We start from the raw sequence: 21384 nt of genomic DNA on the forward strand, positions 1-21384 counted from the left end.
TCAAGAATGCATTGCCCTTCTGTTCTCTGCATTTTGTTGGTCCCCCTGCAGTCCTGCAGTTGAATAGTTCAGTCGTCAACCAGAGATTTGGGTAGATTTTATACTCAGATTTTGGGTTTTATCCCTTCTGTGGTTCTCTTACTTCCAGAGTTTCTACCTTAAATGTCCAGCTTTTCTTCCAGCCCTGAACTCCTTTCTGTGTTCACTCAAGGTGGTAAAGTTGCGATTTTTCATCACTGCTTTCCTGAACCATAGCCATGGAGCTGGGAAGCACTTTTAGGCAAGGAAGCTGCAAACTTGCAGTTTTTACCCCTTCTAGTTGCAGTTTCATGAGAATAAGTTTTGGCTGAGTTTTGACTACTTTTGAATACTTTCCAGTATCTTAAAATGGTCACTTAAAATAATTTGTCCAGGTTTTATAATTGCCATCTTTAGGAGGGCTTACATACTTTCAGTCTGGTGTTACTGTATCACTTTGTACTAACAGAGACAAAATTAGTGTTTATGTATATAGATGACCAGAGATCAATGGAGTACCAGTAATAGCAAAGATAAATTACTAACCTATCTTTCTGGCCATTTATTCTCAGACCTCTTTCCTCTGATCGTTCCTGCCTGTGCCTTAGTTCTCTGCCCTTAGCCCTTCATCTCTCTTGACATGTTCTTTCTGGTTTAACTATCTATTTCCTTGGCTTCAGATACCAGTTATACACTGACAAATTCCAAATCCATATCTGTATCCCAGATCTTTCTTGTGAGCTCCAGGCCCACGTCCAGCTGTCTACTAGAACTTTTTCTATTAGTTATCTGTTTAAGCACTTTAAACTCAATATATCCAAAATTGATCTTCTCTCCCATCAAATTTATTCTTTCTCCTTTGTGTATTATCTTACTCCCAGTTGTCTAGACCAGAAATCTTTCTCATTAACACTTCAAATTTAGTAGTTATCAAGACCTGTCTATTCTCCAGCCTCCCCTGGCCCCAATCCAAACCCTCAGATCCATTTATTTCTCTATCCACTGCCATTGCATTAGGTGCACCCCTTCCTCTTATCTTGCCCATTCTTCACACCGCAGCTCTGATCATCTTTGTTAATTGCCAGTCTGCTAATTTAAGCCAGAATCATCTTCCACAGCCTTGCCTTTCTTCTCCTCTCAGGCCCCACTGAACTACGCTGCACTTCCCTGACCTCTTAACCATGCTCTCTTGCCTCCTGGCCTTCCCGCATGTTTCTCCTCTTCCCCATGTCCCCCTCCCCAGCTTACACTTGAATTTCCCAGGGATTGGTTGTACTCCTATATACTCCCCCATGGCACCTTAAACTGTTCTTTTTATAGCTTTATTGATCTCTGCTGCACTTATCAGGATATCCTTCAGGGCAGAGACAGTTTTGGTTCACCTCTTTGTGTCGTCTCTGCTTAAGGAATGCTAGTGAGAGAATGATCTCCCTGCTGCCCTCCTTTATTGCGCACCAGACCTATCACTAGGCACATAATAGATGCTCAGTAAATATTTGATGATCCAGTGAATGGCTCTACTCCTAAATGTCAGTTAATGATGTTCACGTGATGTAGGCCTTCTGCAGCACAGAGCTGTGGAAAATGGGATAAGTGGAGTCTGCTGATATTCACTGGCTGTTGAATCTGCCTGGAATAGCTCTTCCTATTGAGTTGGGGGAGATGATGATAACCGCCACTCAGCTGCCAAACTGCTGAAAGGTTCTTTAATCCTTTGTGATGGTTTTAGTTCTTAGCTCCAATGTCACAGCCTCCCACTGTTCTTACCAAGTTTCTATAGATTTTGTTAAATGCTTCTCCGTTTGTTGTAAGCCCTTTGATCTGTGCCAGGGACTTTGAATAATTGTGCTAATTTGGACCAGTTTAACAGATGTCTCTCTGGGGTAAAGGTTTCTCTGACTTCCTCACACCACCATTCTGGAAGTCCTGCCTGTTGTCATTTGTTTTGAAACCAGAGTTATTATTTGATGCCAACTTTCATCCCCGTATTTACTTTAACACATTTTAAGCCACAATGCACATGTTTTAAAAATGCCTTAATAAAACCTTCCCTTTACAATAAACATTATTTTAGGAACCCTTGATACTTTCTTTTCCTTAATGCTTTAAACTAGATTTGCTAATGGTCGCTCTACTGGGCTTATCTTGGACAGTGGAGCCACTCATACCACTGCAATTCCAGTTCACGATGGCTATGTCCTTCAGCAAGGTAACTGTATTTAACCAGGGCGCACCGAGGACACAGATCATGAAATAAAGCAATGACTTGGACTATCAAAGTATAGCAGTTCCCAAATCATGTCTTTAAGTGTTTTTTTTTTTTAAATCTTTAGTATATAGTGTATATTTAAAACTGATGCATGGCTTCATTCATGCTTGGAGGGATAGTTCCGTTAATTCTGGTTGAAAACAATTAATCATGTATAAATACAGAGGAAATTTGTCCCAGGGAGTTTGGATGGAATGCTTTCCTAGCCTTGTTTAATCTGTTTCATAGGCATTGTAAAATCCCCTCTTGCTGGAGACTTTATTACTATGCAGTGCAGAGAACTCTTCCAAGAAATGAATATAGAACTGATTCCTCCATATATGATTGCATCAAAAGTAAGTGATGAATGAATTTTATTTCTGGGATTTATCTCCAACTCCCCACCCCCATGTTGTGAACTCTGTTAACCTAGCACTTGCTCTTGGCACTCAGGAAGCTGTTCGTGAAGGATCTCCAGCAAACTGGAAAAGAAAAGAGAAGTTGCCACAGGTTACAAGGTCTTGGCACAATTACATGTGTAACGTAAGTAACCCTTATTCTCTTTACGAAAGCATTATAGGCTGTAAGTCTTTGACTAGAGTATGAGCACTTTATATTTTCAAACTTATATTTTTAATGATATTTTATAAACAAAATTAATAGCTTTTGGCGGAGTAGGGGGGTGCTTTTCATGCTTGTCAGATATCTCAACAAAGTACTGTATATTCACTTGGATTACTGTGGTGAGACCTGAAAGGAGCTTTGGGATAAAAACAAGGATTATGCTATTCTGTACATTTTTTGACTAAGAAAATGGTTTTAGTGTATAGAGACCTGCTGGTATGGCTCAGTTACGTTCTCTTTCCTAATATGAGTCAGCTATGTAAAAAAATGTGTTACTGTTCACAGCAAGGAGCCAACAAAAGGTTTTCTTTACTGAAAATCCATCTCTGAACATGACTTACTGACAGGGGAGAGGTTAGTAAAACAACCTCTCACACCACAATATACATTCATTTTTAACAGTAAAAGGATATGAAAGTCATCATTTACTATGGCAGGGATATATCCTATTTGACAGTTTCTTACACCTAAGGATAAAGATTTTTGTGGGTGTTTGGTACAAGGAAAAATTATGAAGATGATTAATAATTGCACCTAGACCTTAGACAGGATTTTTCCTTAGCAGCTCAGAGGTCCTATGTATTTCACTGCAAATTTTTTAACTGTTTTATACTATGTCAGTCATTAAAAATTCCATAAGATACAATATGTATGCATTTTATATATATTCAGCTAATGAAATCTTGCTTCTAAGCTTATTTTAAAGGGAAAAACAGTAAATCAACTATACTCCAATAAAAATTTTAAAGAAAAAGATTTTTTAAATGGGAAAACAGTGTTCTAAAACCAATTTTGTTATGCAGGACTGGGGTACAAGGGTTCCCACTTGTTTTTATCTCATCATTTTTCCATAACAGTTGTAATTTAAATGTTATATAATTTAGCTTATAATGCGAGTGTTTAGAATTGGGTTTCTTGATGCTCAGAGTCCTTACTGGGTAGATTTATACCCTTGAAATGAGTTAGCCATCCAGGAATGTGGTACAGTTTCATTAAGAAAATTGTTTTTAAAATAATGTTACAAAAGTATAGACTGAAAGACAAATCTCAATAATCTTGTTTCTTACCCTTTTTTTAAAATCCATAGTGTGTTATCCAGGATTTTCAAGCCTCAGTACTTCAAGTATCAGATTCAACTTACGATGAACAGTATGTTTTCTTTTTTTTTCTACAAGACTTAAAACTTAATAGCTTATTAAAACCTTCATACTAATCTTTTAAAAAAACTGTATACTTAATGTATAACTGAATCACTTTGCTGTACACCAGAAATTAACACAACATTGTAAATCAACTGTACTTCAATTAAAAAAAAACTGTAGGGACTTCCCTGGTGGTGCAGTGGTTAAGAATCCGCCTGCCAATGCAGGGGACACAGGTTTGAGCCCTGGTCCGGAAAGATCCCACATGCCATGGAGCAACTAAGCCTGTGCGCCCTAGAGCCCATGCTCTGCAACAAGAGAAGCCACTGCAATGAGAAGCCCACGCACCGCAACGAAGACCTAACGCAGCCAAATATAAATAAAAATTAAAAAAAAATTTTTTTAAACTGTGTACTTCATAAATGAGGAAAGAAATTGATTTGTTTAGTTTAAAAAAATGTAGAATATGCTTAACTGGTCTAAAGGTAAAAAGTTAAGAAATACTGAATAACATTTTAAAAGAAAATAAGATATTACCACTCTGCTTTCTTATAAGTTGATGATTCCTTAGTAGTTTATAATTCTGAAGAGGATTGTTTTTGTCTTTTGTTTAATATTGTTTGATATGTTTTCAGAGTAGCCGCACAGATGCCAACTGTTCATTATGAATTCCCCAACGGCTACAACTGTGATTTTGGAGCAGAACGGTTAAAGATTCCTGAAGGATTATTTGACCCTTCCAATGTAAAGGTATAAAAGCTTATTTTTATAATTAGCCTGGTTTTTCCTTTAAAGATCTCTTGTAATTACAAAACCTAAATAAGACTGACTAAACTTTTTTGGATGTGCTTTATTGTTTGAAGGTCTTCTGTGTGACTACTCGTTTCTGTTTTGTTATAGGGGTTATCAGGAAATACAATGCTGGGCGTCAGTCATGTTGTCACTACAAGTGTTGGAATGTGCGACATTGATATCAGACCAGTAAGTGCCAGTCTCGTTTATGGCATAAAGGTATCTTTTAGGGCAATCTAGTGCCCCATTATTTATAATGGCCATCATTATTTAAGTTGGCAACTTTGGCCGTTGACTTTGAAGTCCATTTTATAAAAATATGTAAAAAAATGAAGTTCTACTAGAAAAGGAAAAATGCAAAACTCTAGAGCTGTGTCCAGTGTGGTAGCTTTTGGCCACATGTGGCAATTCAGTTAAACATAAATTTAAATTTCAATTCTTCGGTTGCACTAGCCACATTATAAATGTAGCTAGTCGCTGCTTTATGACAGTGCAGATGTAGAACACTTCCATCATCCCAGAAAGTTCTTTTGGACACTGCTGTTCTAGAGATTTCCTAAAACGTGACATACCAAGATATAGATTATTGGTGATTTTTAATGTACATAGTACAGTTTTACTTTTTATTTTTCAGGAAGGTGTGGTTTAAGGTTTAAATTATATAACTTTTACATGGAGTTTAGATATAAACTTCATATTTTTTGTGCTTTGCCAAGCTGTTTGTTTCATCAGTTTATTTCTTGCCAAGTTTTAAGGACTAACTCCATATTCCATACCATACTAATTATTAGATAGATTATATCTTATTTAAACGCTAGATTTAATTTGTAGCCAACATATTGCCTTGATTTTCTTTGAGTTAATTCGTTTGCTTAGAGCATAGTGCTAATAGCTGAGGGTCTATAAAAAATCATGTTGTTCAAAAAAGACTTCCGGGTAGTTATGAAAAATGTTCTTTATTTCAACTAATTACCTGCCAGGGATGTGCTGCTTCTAGGATAATGGGGTTGTAAGTATGCAATTTTTTAGTATAAACTCAAGGGGAAGGCAGTTGATTTGAAGTACATTTACTGTAAGACATTGCTAACTTTGTTTTTTATTGAGTTTTCTCCTTTAAACTATTGTTGATTGCAGAGGAGATGCTTCTGTATTCCATTTTCTCTTTCAAAAGTTAGATGATTTAGACATTTGGAATAAATTTTTTAAATATGAATTTAGCCACTAAAAAAGCAGGCTGACATTTAACTTTGTGATGCATACATGCAGATTAGAGGTAAATATACTCCTTATTACTGTGAATTTATTTTTGGCGGGGGAGGCCTCAGCACGTGGATTTTGAAAAAGTTCATCTCTGCAAAAGAGCAAGGTAGCAGTCATTTTGGCCAGGACTATTGTCAGAGTATGCATTATCCACCATAATCATTAAACCTTGTCTAATTTTAAACATTGTAACTTCTAGATGTGCATTCTGAGATGATGTAATTATGAAATATACCTCTAATGAAATACTGGCAGCTATCTGCCAGAAAATTATGATTGGATTGTAGAATAATTGCTTTAAGATAGTGATTCTTAAATTTTAATGCACAGTAGAATCATCTGGAGAGTTTTCTCTTTTTATATATTTATTTATTTATTTATTTTTGGCTGCGTTGGGTCTTTGTTGCTGCGCGTGGGCTTTCTCTAGTTGCAGACAGCAGGGGGCTACTCTTTGTTGCAGGCTCTAGGCGTACGGGCTGCAGTAGTCGTGGCGCACGGGCTTAGTTGCTCCGCAGCATGTGGAATCTTCCCAGACCAGGGCTCGAACCCGTGTCCCCTGCATTGGCAGGCGGATTTTTAACCCTCCGCCACCAAGGAAGCCCTCATCTGGAGAGTTTTAAATAAACCAACAAAAACTTTTCCTGGACCCCATCCCCAGAGATTTTTATTTAATTGCCCCCAGGCATTGGTGTTTTAAAGCTCCCTAATGAGTTGAATGTGCAGCCAGGATTGAGAACCACTTGATTAAACTACTAGGTCTATGTAGAAGTAAAAAATTAAAAAAGGGAAAATTGTACTGGAAGACATGGTTTTATTTGTAGTTGTGTTTAAAACTGTTGGAAACATGTGGAACTAATTTATTTTTGTTTTCATCCCAGGGTCTCTATGGCAGTGTTATAGTGGCAGGAGGAAATACGCTAATTCAGAGCTTTACTGACAGGTTGAATCGCGAACTCTCTCAGAAAACACCCCCAGTAAGTTTTGTTTGTTCTTTAGTGGTATTTTTCTGTCATACGTATCCTCACTGCTGGTGGAACTTTATATAGATAGTTTGTTTTTCAGTAGATTGATGGTATTTTGTGTCTGCCTGGTATGGTATTACTTAAAGTTAATACCCCTTATTAATCAAATTTTTCTAGATGACATCTATTAGTTACTCTTGTACTGTTTGAATCTCACTTTATTCAGATTCCATACTTAAGTACCTATAGTCTGCTAGGCACTAAGGATAGAAAATATAGTCCCTTCCCACCAAGGGCTTAGTCAGTTACGAGGAGTAGACATGCAGAAAATAAAAACTGTAACGTGCTAAGTGGTTCAGTATGTCATCAACCAGGCACTCTTAAGAACACTGAGGGGCAAGCACTTAACTCCCTAGGAGTGTCAGAGGAAAGCCTCATGAAGAAGCTATTTGAATGAATAGGAGTTCAGCTGGTTGGCAGTTTATGAAAGGACATCTAGGTAGAGGGAATACCATGTGCAGAATATGAAGGGAAGATGGCATATTCTAGTATTTTGAAGCAGTTGGCTTATAGTCTGTGTAGAAGCGGGGAGAGCTATATGGCTGGAAAGATGAGCACGATGGTGTACTATGTCCTAGGGCTGCTGTAACAAAGTACCACAAACTGGATGGCTTAAAACAACAGAAATTTATTACCTCTCAGTTCTGGAAGCTAGAAGTCTGAAATCAACATGTCATTAGGGCCATGCTCTCTGAAACGTACAGAATTTTTCCTTCCCTCTTTCTGGCATCTCATGATTTGCCAGCAATCCTTGGTGTTTCTTGGGTTGCAGTTATAGCACTTCAGTGTCTATCTCCGTCATCATATGGCATTCTCCCCTTGTGGGTCTGTCCTCTTAAATGAACTCTAGTTGTAATGGATTAAGGGTCCACCCTACATCTGCAGAGACTCTATTTCTAAATTAGGTCACATTCACAGGGACCAGGGATTATCAACATACCTCTTTGGAGGATACAGTTCAACCCACAGAGATAGGTACCAGGTCATGTCACATATTAATAGCAGACTTACAAGATAAAATTTGGCAGAGGACTGAAGAGCTTTTATGTTTTAAAAACATCCCTTGGTGCACCGTGATAACTTTCAAAAGGATAGAGAACCTGGTTTAGGGAGAAGGTAGTTTACGTGGTACATCAGTAACAGAGTAGTAGTCATAGTCTTTAGATTTTTAAACTTCCATCAAGTAGTTTTTTGTAAGGTATTCTGCAATAAATATTACATTTTAAAAAACTTTATTAGAGATTACATAGGCCCTAACAGAATCTATAGAATTTGTGCACTTGATAGCCTTTGGTTTCTCATATAAAGGACTGTTTTATATATGCCACATTTTTATATTTGTTATGTAAGTATTGATATAGGCACAAGATTGATACCTCCTTACATTCTTGGAGATATAGACTGATCTGGCATTTACCTTAAATTACAGTACTAATCATTAGATTTCATAAAAGTCCCAGAATAATGAATATAGACTTGGGCTGTCCAAGGTCTGGTCAAGACCAGTTAGATACTATCCTTGTCTTTTAGGAGGCAGTTAAAATATAATGAAATCCATCGTAATAGGTATCAACCAGTTCCTCACCTACAAAACCCTGTATTCATCCCTCCTGCTCTCAGCACCCCTCCCTCCCATTCCACATACTCCACCCCTGCTACATACACAGTTATTTCACTGTGAAAAAGACTCAAACTGTATGTTCATATATAGAATAATTGGTAAGTATCAACAATTTGAGAACTATCCCCAGAAGCAAATTCCTAGGTAGGGGGAAAATCTCTCCATACAGGAAGTGAGATAGGGATAGTGCTGAGCCATAAAACCATGTTTATTGAGAGAGTGTTCCAGCAGAACAGAAACACTAACTTGAAAGAAAGCAGTGTGAATAAACTTTCCTGAGATCTTAGGTCTGTGTTTTGATTTGGATGGGGGCAGGGAGGAATAGGGAGGGGTGAACTAAGATATGAGGGATGAACTAAGAGAGGAGGGATTTTGAAGGCCTAAAAAAAGTAAGTCAGCAAGTTGAGGAGCACTACAGAAAGGGCAGCAGGTTGGGATAATAATTACACTTGGTGTTGGACAAAATGAAATAATATCTGAAGCACTTAGCACAGTACCTGATTTGTAGTAAGTGTTGAGTACTTATTTTGCTGTTTTAGGATTAAATTCTGAATGCCATGCTCTCTAGTATGCAGTTTTGTAAGGTTTATATAATTTCTTATTAAATTACACATTACAAGACATAATCCAAGTACTTTAAAATCCTATACAGTAGTCCAACCTATGCCTACTATTAATCTGGCTACTACAAAATAATGATGTGTAACTAGTGCTTGAACCAGAGCCACTAAAAAGTCATAACTTGAATTTCCTAAGTTGAGCCACTTGTTCCATTTGATCCTACTAATACTTATTCTTCCCTTTCTATTTTAGAGTATGCGGTTGAAACTGATTGCAAATAATACAACAGTGGAACGGAGATTTAGTTCATGGATCGGTGGCTCCATTCTAGCTTCTTTGGTTAGTAGATAAACTACTTTGCAAAATAGTTGAAGATTCTCATTTAACTTAAATGTATCACTGAAAATACTAAATTTAGTAGAAAGAATAAAAATCCCCATGGATCATTTATCTTTGCATTTTTTAGCTATCAAATTAGTAGAGGACCTGATACCAGATTTACATGTTCCAAAATGACAAAATGCCTCAATGCCTTATTAGTGGGTATCGTCAGCCTAATTACAGTTTCCCCTCTCACACAGAGGCGGGCATCTGTTAACTTATCCTCGCCTCTTTTAACAGTACTCCCATTGGCACTGGTCAGGACTTATCTGCAGCACATTTAAAATTAAATCATTCCTTCTTGGGTTCTGGTTGCTCCCTGGCCTGTTGGTGAGGTAGAGGAAGTCAGGAATTGGTTCTTGGGGCAAATGGTGAAGTCATGGTGTTGGGGTTTGCATGCTGCTTGGACTGGTGCCTACCATGAATCAGGAGGAAGTCCTCGTACTTATCTGCACCCTACATTTGGAGGATTTCCCCTTCACCTCAGAGCAGCCAAAGTAAATGTCACTAAGTACTTATGCTAAACATTTTAAAAACCTATTAACTATTAAATGTTTGTAACTCTCCATTTATATATTTCTGGTCTATGTTCTGTTTCTAGTCTTTTAATAGATCTGAGTTCAAAACTGGATACAATATATGAATCCACTTGAATAATCATAGGGAACGGATTTCTCCCGCTTACATGTCTTAGTAGTAATGTAGTCCAGGTTCCTTCCTCCTTTAGTCATTTTCCTCCTTTGACCTTCTGTTTATTTTGCATAGTGCATGTGTACTGTCATTTGTGTTCTTGTAAAACTTTATCCTAGTTTGAGTTCTAAATGTTAACCATTAATCAAATGCTAGAACATTTCATCAGTGCTGTACTAGGATCAAGCCTTCCAACAAATTTCTGTTGTTGCCTTAATCAGTCCATCGTACTAAACTCTTCATCTTCCTTTCCCAGCATTTTCTAAATCCTCATGACAGTATAGAAAGATTTAATATTCTATATAAACTTGGGCAAGACTAAATAGTGTCTTTGTGTGTTCTGGAGGAGGGCAGAAAAAAGAAGGGTGTAATTTGAGTACTATTTGGGGAGGGGTTTAAGAGTTCTTCAAAAATTAGGAGTTGTGATAATGAAGATATTAAAAGAAAAAATTTTCTAATAGAAAGGTACATATGTAATTTTTTCTTTCCATTTCACAGGGCACCTTTCAGCAGATGTGGATTTCCAAACAGGAATATGAAGAAGGAGGGAAGCAGTGTGTAGAAAGGAAATGCCCTTGAGAAGAGTTCCCAAACATCTACCTTCTATGTCACCTTACGTTTCATAGCTTTAGTATACTCAGGAAAAGAACAACCATCTTTTGTAGAATGTTTATACATTTTTGCATATTTCAATTTCCACTTCAATTTTTTAAGGCTTTAACTGGCTCTGTAAATTAAAATAAGTTTGTGCTTTCCTTGAAATGCACTTATTCTTATTACAAGCATTTTATAATTTTGTATAAATGTCTATTTTCTCTAAATATTTTGCTTTCAGTAAAATGCTTTCCAACTCTGTTTATGGTAGAATTGCTTTTTATTGACTAGTAAAACTTACTGCCTATGTTTTTTACCTTAGGCTTTTAAAATTAAATAAAAATTACTAGCCATTCCAGAAATACTTTTTTTTTGGACTGCTGTGTTGTAACTTGCTACTTTAAGTACTAAATGTATTTATCATTATTTTGAATGGAATTACTCACTGTTTATTAACAGTAGAATCCACAGCCCCTTCATATCTAGTAACAATAGTAGTAAAAAGGTTACCTGAATTCCAGAATTACCTTATTGCCTTTGCTATAGCAGTTGATATCACTTTCCCACTCTAAGATACAGGCAATTAAAAGTCTGCTTAGATGTCAGAGTTTACAAAATGGGAATTTTTAATCTGAACTTTATACCTGATTTTGACCACTTCCAGATTTAGCATGCCATAATAACACTTAAAACAGTCGACAGTTATTTGACTAAAAACACAAGTTATTTATAAACCACTTAATATGTATTTACTTTTGTATGCAGATTGTAATCCAAGAAAAACAAAATGGTAAATTAAGAGTTCAGATATCTTAGACAAGACTGGACTTCTGGGCTTCAGAAAGATGTAGAAACTTTTCCCGAAGAAACTTTTCTTTCTTGCTTGCTAAACTTCTCTTCCTTGCTTTGATGCGGGCTTGTTTCTCAGTTCTCAATCTAGGTAAATAAAAGCATAACAGCAATTTATACAAAACTATTTCCCTGTTACTCAGTACTGTCAATATATGTCCAGATCAATCACTTAAAGACCTCAGTCATGCCCGTCTCTGTATTAGGTGTGTAATGTGTATTATTAAACTTGAATAATCATTGTAAACCTACACAAGTCAAAGAAACATGAAATCAAAAGCATCTGTAACGCTACACCAATTCTCCTTCCTATTTCCTGACTGGAAAGAAAGAACAGACCTGTGAGCCTCTAACAGACTGGGCTTTCTCCTTTATTTTTAGAAATAATGTAATTTTATTGAATACATTAGATATTTTACATCCTGAGATATGTCCTGAGATGTTTAGGAATTCCCTAATTTCAAATAGCACTCAGTCTAACATCATTTCCCCTACAACTGAGAGAATAAAGCCATGCTGAGAGATGACGCTTAGTGCTAGCTGGACTAGCCACTCTGAGTTTGCCTCTACCTATCAGCATCCCAGGGCATTAGGCCTTTGTGCCTCAGCTAAATTATGTTGACCTCTAAGGTCACTTCGGAATTATCAAAATTGCAAATGATAAATTCATGGATGCCTAGCCTCTACTGTACTTAAATTGAAATATAACAATACAATTAAGAGACAGATACTGGGACTTCCCTGGCGGCACAGTGGTTAAGAATCAGCCTGCCAATGCAGGGGACACGGGTTTGAACCCTGGTCCAGGAAGATCCCACATGCCACGGAGCAAGGAAGCCCATGTGCCACAACTACTGAGCCTGTGCTCTAGAGCCCGCGAGCCACAACTACTGAAGCCTGTGCACCTAGAGCCCGTGCTCCGCAACAAGAGAAGCCACCGCAATAGGAAGCCTGTGCACCGCAACGAAGAAGAGTAGCCCCTGCTCGCCGCAACTAGAGAAAGCCCACGCACTGCAACGAAGACCCAAAGCAGCCAAAAATAAATAAATAAAATTCATTTTTAAAAAAATAATAATTCTATATTCAGCAAAACTCATTCCAGAGTGAAGGTGAAATAAAGGCCTTTATATTAAAAAAAAAAAAAGGTACTGAATAACTACAATATGCCAGTGCTATGGGGGAGGTCACAGAAATTTGAGATAAGGGTTATATTTGGATAGAAAAATATACAAAATATATAAGCTACTTTATAAATTAAGTATAAAGTAAGACTAAACAAAGTTGAAATCAGATTACGCATTCTATTCATCAGTCTTTGCTCCAACTAAATTTTGGCCATTTAAAAAAATAAACCCATGTGAAAGAATAAAGGTTTGCTATTCTTAAGAATATTCAGAAGATTATGCTGAATGCTCTGAAGGTAAGGCTAAACGTAGTTTCAAAAACAATATATTTAAGGCCTGTAAAAGTGACACTGCATTCATAGATTCTCATACATTAAAGTCACGTTATTTACAGCTTCACCCAGTACGGCTAAGGGACAAAAGGATCAAATTGCACATTAGGTTTGGAGACAGCGAGGAGGAAAAGCCAGTGCAGTTAATTTCTTCAATTGCTTATTTCATTTCACCAGCCCTGCAATAACATGAGCTCACATTCTATGCAGCTTAAGTATGTGGACCTTCCTTTTAACAATCCAAAAAGATTTAACCATCTACTTACACAGAGGTTTATGAATAGAAAGACAACAAAACTTTTGAAAGGATATACATTAAAATGTTAACAGTAGCTATTTCTGGATGGTGAAATTACATAAGACTTTAATTTCTTTTTTTACCTGATTTTTCTAGTTTTTTGACAATGAACATGTATTAGTTATATAAAAGCTTAACACACGTCATCTGATGTAAAGATACATTTTAGTACTAACGGTACTTGTGCTCACCTGACAAAACGTTCCACGTAGGGCATTGCAAAGAATCGTTTTCTATTGTATCTTTTATTTAGGTACCAAGGTATAGGCCACTGCTTGAACTTGTGCCTGCCAAGAAAACAAAAAGGTATCACCCTACAGAAAACATTTAATACATTTTCACTTTTTACAGAGTTTCAGCCTTCTTTGAACTAAATATGTTTTCAATAAAATGAGATGTAATTGGCTTTTTAAAGATTTTAAAATTTTTATATTTTAAATATAAGACACTTATGAATCCATTGCAAAATTGCAGATGTTAATATTTTGCAATGTTTGCTTCAGATTACTCTTTTAAAAATATATATATATAGGGCTTCCCTGGTGGCGCAGTGGTTGGGAATCTGCCTGCCAATGCAGGGGACACAGGTTCGAGCCCTGGTCTGGGAAGATCCCACATGCCACGGACCAACTGGGCCCGTGAGCCACAATTACTGAGCCTGCGCGTCTGGAGCCTGTGCTCCGCAACAAGAGAGGCCGCGATGGTGAGAGGCCCGCGCACCGCGATGAAGAGTGGTCCCCACTTACCGCAACTAGAGAAAGCCCTCACACAGAAACGAAGACTCAACACAGTCATAAATAAATAAATAAAAGAACGTGAATTTCTTAAAAAAAAAAATATATATATATATATATATATAAAAGTTTAAAGACACAGCTTAAGTTCTCTACTTTCACGATAGCTTCTAGCCGTAAACAGGAGTGTATCATTACCAGATATATTTTGTACTTTTACTACATATATATGTGTGTACTAATTGTATATATGTACACATAGACATGTAAACACACATATAATTTGAAACATTGACATTTACATGTATATGTTTTGTTTTTAAAATGCAAGTAAATTGCACCAACTGACATAGATATCTATCTATCTCTACCTCAACATAACAAAACCTAAAAAATCATAATGCTGAGTAGGAAAAAAGGAAATTGTGAATTCATACTGTAACATTTATTTGAAAATATTTCAATTAAAAAAGTACGCTCTACCCACCACCAGAGCCTCCCATCAAGCCTCTTAGATAGCCTCAACCACCACAGGACAGAAAGCAGAAGCAAGAAGAACTACAATCCTGCAGCCTGTGGACCAAAACCCACAGTTACAGAAAGATAGACAAGATGAAAAGGCAGAGGGCTATATACCAGATGAAGGAACAAGAAAAAAACCCAGAAAAACAACTAAATGAAGTGGAGATAGGCAACCTTCCAGAAAAAGAATTCAGAATAATGATACTGAAGATGATCCAGGACCTCAGAATAAGAATGGAGGCAAAGATTGAGAAGATGCAAGAAATGATTAACAAAGACCTAGAAGAATTAAAGAACAAACAAACAGAGATGACCAATACAATAACTGAAATGAAAACTACACTAGAAGGAATCAATAGCAGAATAACTGAGGCAGAAGAACGGATAAGTGACCTGGAAGACAGAATGGTGGAATTCACTGCTGCGGAACAGACTAAAGAAAAAAAAAATGAAAAGAAATGAAGACAGCCTAAGAGACCTCTGGGACAACATTAAATGCAACAACATTCGCATTATAGGGGTCCCAGAAGGAGAAGAGAGAGAGAAAGGACCAGAGAAAATACTTGAAGAGATTATAGTCGAAAACTTCCCTAACATGGGAAAGGAAATAGCCACCCAAGTCCAGGAAGCGCAGAGAGTTCCATACAGGATAAACCCAAGGAGAAACACGCCGAGACACATAGTAATCAAAGTGGCAAAAATTAAAGACAAAGAAAAATTATTGAAAGCAGCAAGGGAAAAACGACAAATAACATACAAGGGAACTCCCATAAGGTTAACAGCTGATTTCTCGGCAGAAACTCCACATGCCAGAAGGGAGTGGCATGATATACTTAAAGTGATGAAAGGGAAGAACCTACAACCAAGATTACTCTACCCGGCAAGGATCTCATTTAGATTTGATGGAGAAATCAAAAGCTTTACAGACAAGCAAAAGCTAAGAGAATTCAGCACCACCAAACCAGCTCTACAACAAATGCTAAAGGAACTTCTCTAAGTGGGAAACACAAGAGAAGAAAAGGACCTACAAAAACAAACCCAAAACAATTAAGAAAATGCTCATAGGAACATACATATCAATAATTACCTTAAACGTGAATGGATTAAATGCTCCAACCAAAAGACGCAGGCTTGCTGAATGGATACAAAAACAAGACCCATATATAGGCTGTCTACAAGAGACCCACTTTAGACCTAGGGACACATACAGACGGAAAGTGAGGGGATGGAAAAAGATATTCCATGCAAATGGAAATCAAAAGAAAGCTGGAGTAGCTATACTCATATCAGATAAAATAGACTTTAAAATAAAGAATGTTATAAGAGACAAAGAAGGACACTACATAATGATCAAGGGATCAATCCAAGAAGAAGATATAACAATTATAAATATATATGCACCCAACATAGGAGCACCTCAATACATAAGGCAACTGCTAACAGCCATAAAAGAGGAAATTGACAGTAACACAATAATAGTGGGGGACTTTAACACCTCACTTACACCAATGGACAGATCATCCAAAATGAAAATAAATAAGGAAACAGAAGCTTTAAATGACACAATAGACCAGATAGATTTAATTGATATTTATAGGACATTCCATCCAAAAACAGCAGATTACACGTTCTTCTCAAGTGTGCATGGAACATTTGCCAGGATAGATCACATCCTGGGTCACAAATCAAGCCTCAGTAAATTTAAGAAAATTGAAATCATATCAAGCATCTTTTCTGACCACAATGCTATGAGATTAGAAATGAATTGCAGGGAAAAAAACGTAAAAAAGACAAACACATGGAGGCTAAACAATACGTTACTAAATAACCAAGAGATCACTGAAGAAATCAAAGAAGAAATCAAAAAATACCTAGAGACAAATGACAATGAAAACACGACGACCCAAAACCTATGGGATGCAGCAAAAGCAGTTCTAAGAGGGAAGTTTATAGCTATACAAGCCTACCTAAAGAAACAAGAAAAATCTCAAGTAAACAATCTAACCTTACACCTAAAGAAACTAGAGAAAGAAGAACAAACAAAACCCAAAGTTAGCAGAAGGAAAGAAATCATAAAGATCAGAGCAGAAATAAATGAAATAGAAACAAAGAAAACAATAGCAAAGATCAATAAAACTAAAAGCTGGTTCTTTGAGAAGATAAACAAAATTGATAAGCCATTAGCCAGACTCATCAAGAAAAAGAGGGAGAGGACTCAAATCAATAAAATCAGAAATGAAAAAGGAGAAGTTACAACAGACACTGCAGAAATACAAAGCATCCTAAGAGACTACTACAAGCAACTTTATGCCAATAAAATGGACAACCTGGAAGAAACAGACAAATTCTTAGAAAGGTATAACCTTCCAAGACTGAACCAGGAAGAAACAGAAAATATGAACAGACCAATCACAAGCAATGAAATTGAAACTGTGATTAAAAATCTTCCAACAAACAAAAGTCCAGGACCAGATGGCTTCACAGGTGAATTCTATCAAACATTTAGAGAAGAGCTAACACCTATTCTTCTCAAACTCCCAAAAGACTGCAGAGGAAGGAACATTCCAAACTCATTCTATGAGGCCACCATCACCCTGATACCAAAACCAGACAAAGATACTACAAAGAAAGAAAATTACAGACCGATATCACTGATGAATACAGATGCAAAAATCCTCAACAAAATACTAGCAAACAGAATGCAACAACACATTAAAAGGATCATACACCACGATCAAGTGGGATTTATCCCAAGGATGCAAGGATTCTTCAATATATGCAAATCAATCAATGTGATACACCATAATAACAAATTGAAGAAGAAAAACCATATGATCATCTCAATAGATGCAGAAAAAGCTTTTGACAAAATTCAACACCCATTTCTGATAAAAACTCTCCAGAAAGTGGGCATAGAGGGAACCTACCTCAACATAATAAAGGCCATATATGACAAACCCACAGCAAACATCATTCTCAATGGTGAAAAACAAAGCATTTCCTCTAAGATCAGGAACGAGACAAGGATGTCCACTCTCACCACTATTATTCAACATAGTTCTGGAAGTCTTAGCCATGGCAATCAGAGAAGAAAAAGAAATAAAAGGAATACAAATTGGAAAAGAAGAAGTAAAACCGTCACTGTTTGCGGATGACATGATATTATACATAGAGAATCCTAAAACTGCCACCAGAAAACTGCTAGAGCTAATTAATGAATATGGTAAAGTTGCAGGATACAAAATTAATGCACAGAAATCTCTTGCATTCCTATACACTAATGATGAAAAATCTGAAAGAGAAATTATGGAAACACTCCCATTTACCATTGCAACAAAAAGAATAAAATACTTAGGAATAAACCTACCTAGGGAGACAAAAGACCTGTATGCAGAAAACTATAAGACACTGATGAAAGAAATTAAAGATGATACCAACAGATGGAGAGATATACCATGTTCTTGGATTGGAAGAATCAACATTGTGAAAATGACTATACTACCCAAAGCAATCTACAGATTCAATGCAATCCCTATCAAATTACCAATGGCATTTTTTACGGAACTAGAACAAATCATCTTAAAATTTGTATGGAGACACAAACGACCCCGAATAGCCAAAGCAGTCTTGAGGGAAAAAAACGGAGCTGGAGGAATCAGACTCCCTGACTTCAGACTATACTACAAAGCTACAGTAATCAAGACAATATGGTACTGGCACAAAAACAGAAACATAGATCAATGGAACAAGATAGAAAGCCCAGAGATAAACCCACGCACCTACAGTCAACTAATCTATGACAAAGGAGGCAAAGATATACAATGGAGAAAAGACAGTCTCTTCAATAAGTGGTGCTGGGAAAACTGGACAGCTACATGTAAAAGAATGAAATTAGAATACTCCCTAACACCATACACAAAAATAAACTCAAAATGGATTCGAGACCTAAATGTAAGACTGGACACTATAAAACTCTTAGAGGAAAACATAAGAAGAACACTCTTTGACATAAATCACAGCAAGATCTTTTTTGATCCACCTCTTAGAGTAATGGAAATAAAAACAAAAATAAACAAATGGGACCTAATGAAACTTCAAAGCTTTTGCACAGCAAAGGAAACCATAAACAAGACAAAAAGACAACCCTCAGAATGGGAGAAAATATTTGCAAACGAATCAACAGACAAAGGATTAATCTCCAAAATATATAAACAGCTCATGCAGCTCAATATTAAAGAAACAAACAACCCAATCCAAAAATGGCCAGAAGACCTAAATAGACATTTCTCCAAAGAAGACATACAGACGGCCACGAAGCACGTGAAAAGATGCTCAACATCACTAATTATTAGAGAAATGCAAATCAAAACTACAATGAGGTATCACCTCACACCAGTTAGAATGGGCATCACCAGAAAATCTACAAACAACAAATGCTGGAGAGGGTGTGGAGAAAAGGGAACCCTCTTGCACTGTTGGTGGGAATGTAAATTGATACAGCCACTATGGAGGACAGTATGGAGGTTCCTTAACAAACTAAAAATAGAATTACCATATGACCCAGCAATCCCACTACTGGGCATATACCCAGAGAAAACCGTAATTCAAAAAGACACATGCACCCGAATGTTCATTGCAGCACTATTTACAATAGCCAGGTCATGGAAGCAACCTAAATTCCCATCAACAGACGAATGGATAAAGAAGTTGTGGTACATATATACAATGGAATATTACTCAGCCATAAAAAGGAATGAAACTGAGTCATTTGTTGAGACGTGGATGGATCTAGAGACTGTCATACAGAGTGAAGTAAGTCAGAAAGAGAAAAACAAATATCGTATATTAACGCATGTATGTGGAACCTAGAAAAATGGTACAGATGAGCCAGTTTGCAGGGCAGAGGTTGAGACACAGATGTAGAGAACGGACATATGGACACCAAGGGGGGAAAACTGCGGTGGGGTGGGGATGGTGGTGTGCTGATTTGGGCGATTGGGACTGACATGTATACACTGATGTGTATAAAATTGATGCCTAATAAGAACCTGCAGTATAAAAAAACAAAAACAAACAAACAAACAAAAAAAAGTAACAGAAGGATTAATCTCAGGGCATATAACCAATCTTCTCTAAAAATCCAGAGTTAATCTGTAATATCAGAAGCCTAAGTTCCAATCTCTTTGTAATTTTGGCATTTAGTATATAATTTGACAGGCAGTGCCACTGCAGCAATGAACCACACTGCTTTAAGCGGAATAGATAAAGGTACTGAATTCCCTCAGTTCATCAGGAATCCCCTCAGTTCGTCAGGATGATAGTCTACCACTATTTTTCAACAACCAAGGGAAAGACACATCCAAAAAGTATTCTCTGACATTACTGCCACATGATTTTTTGTCAGAAAAAAAAATTCAGATGTAATGTTTTGAAGAATCTCTGCATTTAAAAGGCTAATTTAAATATTTTAACATGCAACAGAAAATTAGGGAAAAGGCATTGGAATTATAATGTTTCATTTAATAAGCTACATTGGAAAGATGATGTAACTGCTTTTTTTTTTTTTTCTGGCCACGCAACATGTGGGATCTTAGTTCCCAGACCAGGATTTGAACTGGAGCCCCCTGCATTGGAAGCACCACATCTTAACCACTGAACCACCAGGGAAGTCCTGATATAACTGCTTTGTTCGCTACTTTGTTTAACTCCAGGAAAGTTAAAAAGCAAAAATTTTTAAACCTTAATGAGAATAGCACTCTTACAGATTCTAAAATTGACATACATTCTCACCCGTATCCTCACCCTTTCCTAACTGGCCTCAATTGGATTAATCCCAATAAAGTTTAGTAGAAAATAAAATAGATCAAAGTTCTTAGGCAGATGTTTTGGCAATTCCTCTCTCTTCTGCACTGGATTACACAGTTACAGACAACACAGCCACTCCCCTAAATTTGGCTCCAAGCAGCCCCATTACCGCAAACTCCATTAAAAGAATCTACCAAATGCGTAAGCGCTATTTTGTAGTGTAATTTCAAGCGTACAGGGAAGGTCTCCAACCACCCAAAATGCCTTCCTCATCTTGCTGACTGATGACAAAAATTTTACTAAAGATGCTTCCTTTTGGTAGTTCAACCCAAATGCAAATAAACCCCTGGAAGAGAGAATACACTGGGTCTTCTCAATTACTTATACCTCAGTGTGAATGTTTACTATCACATCCATTCCCAACGTCTGACAGGACTTTGGAACTGGACATAGGGGATAAGATGCCACAAAGGTGGAAAGATTTAATGAAAATAAATTGTTTATTTTATTCAAAATTTGAACTAGGGCCTATCTTAATGGCAATGGGAGCAAACTGAGACCAGTTCACGTGGCCTTATTCCTGGAGAACTTCTTTTTTAATAGTTCCAGGTTCTTAATGGGCAAAGAGGATAGGTGTGTCCTAAAATTAGCTTCATGGGATTTATAACCCTCTAAAATTACATGTGCATATGTAACTTTTTCCTGGGGAAAGGATCTATAACTTTCAGCAAATTCTTAAAAGGTCATTTGATTCACATAAGATTAAG

The 21384-nt window shown here is 36.8% G+C and overlaps 2 protein-coding genes across 2 annotated transcripts in view; one reads left to right on the plus strand and one right to left on the minus strand.

Moving 5' to 3' along the window:
• Nucleotides 1–11085, plus strand: part of ACTL6A (actin like 6A) — a 26434-nt gene extending 15349 nt beyond the window's left edge. The window contains exons 6-14 of the mRNA XM_068546283.1: nt 2133–2227; nt 2516–2622; nt 2720–2809; nt 3978–4039; nt 4668–4782; nt 4933–5013; nt 6963–7058; nt 9541–9627; nt 10858–11085. Of these exons, the coding sequence (XP_068402384.1) occupies nt 2133–2227; nt 2516–2622; nt 2720–2809; nt 3978–4039; nt 4668–4782; nt 4933–5013; nt 6963–7058; nt 9541–9627; nt 10858–10938 (814 nt within the window). The 3' untranslated portion in view covers nt 10939–11085. The remainder of the gene's footprint in view (nt 1–2132; nt 2228–2515; nt 2623–2719; nt 2810–3977; nt 4040–4667; nt 4783–4932; nt 5014–6962; nt 7059–9540; nt 9628–10857) is intronic.
• MRPL47 (mitochondrial ribosomal protein L47) overlaps nt 10987–21384 on the minus strand; it is a 29639-nt gene continuing 19241 nt past the window's right edge. Inside the window, exons 6-7 of the mRNA XM_068546284.1 lie at nt 13748–13843; nt 10987–11889 (exon numbers count right to left, since the gene is read on the minus strand). Of these exons, the coding sequence (XP_068402385.1) occupies nt 11766–11889; nt 13748–13843 (220 nt within the window). The 3' untranslated portion in view covers nt 10987–11765. The remainder of the gene's footprint in view (nt 11890–13747; nt 13844–21384) is intronic.

This window comes from Eschrichtius robustus, chromosome 6, assembly GCF_028021215.1.
Source record: "Eschrichtius robustus isolate mEscRob2 chromosome 6, mEscRob2.pri, whole genome shotgun sequence".
Classification (NCBI taxonomy): Eukaryota; Metazoa; Chordata; class Mammalia; order Artiodactyla; family Eschrichtiidae; genus Eschrichtius; species Eschrichtius robustus.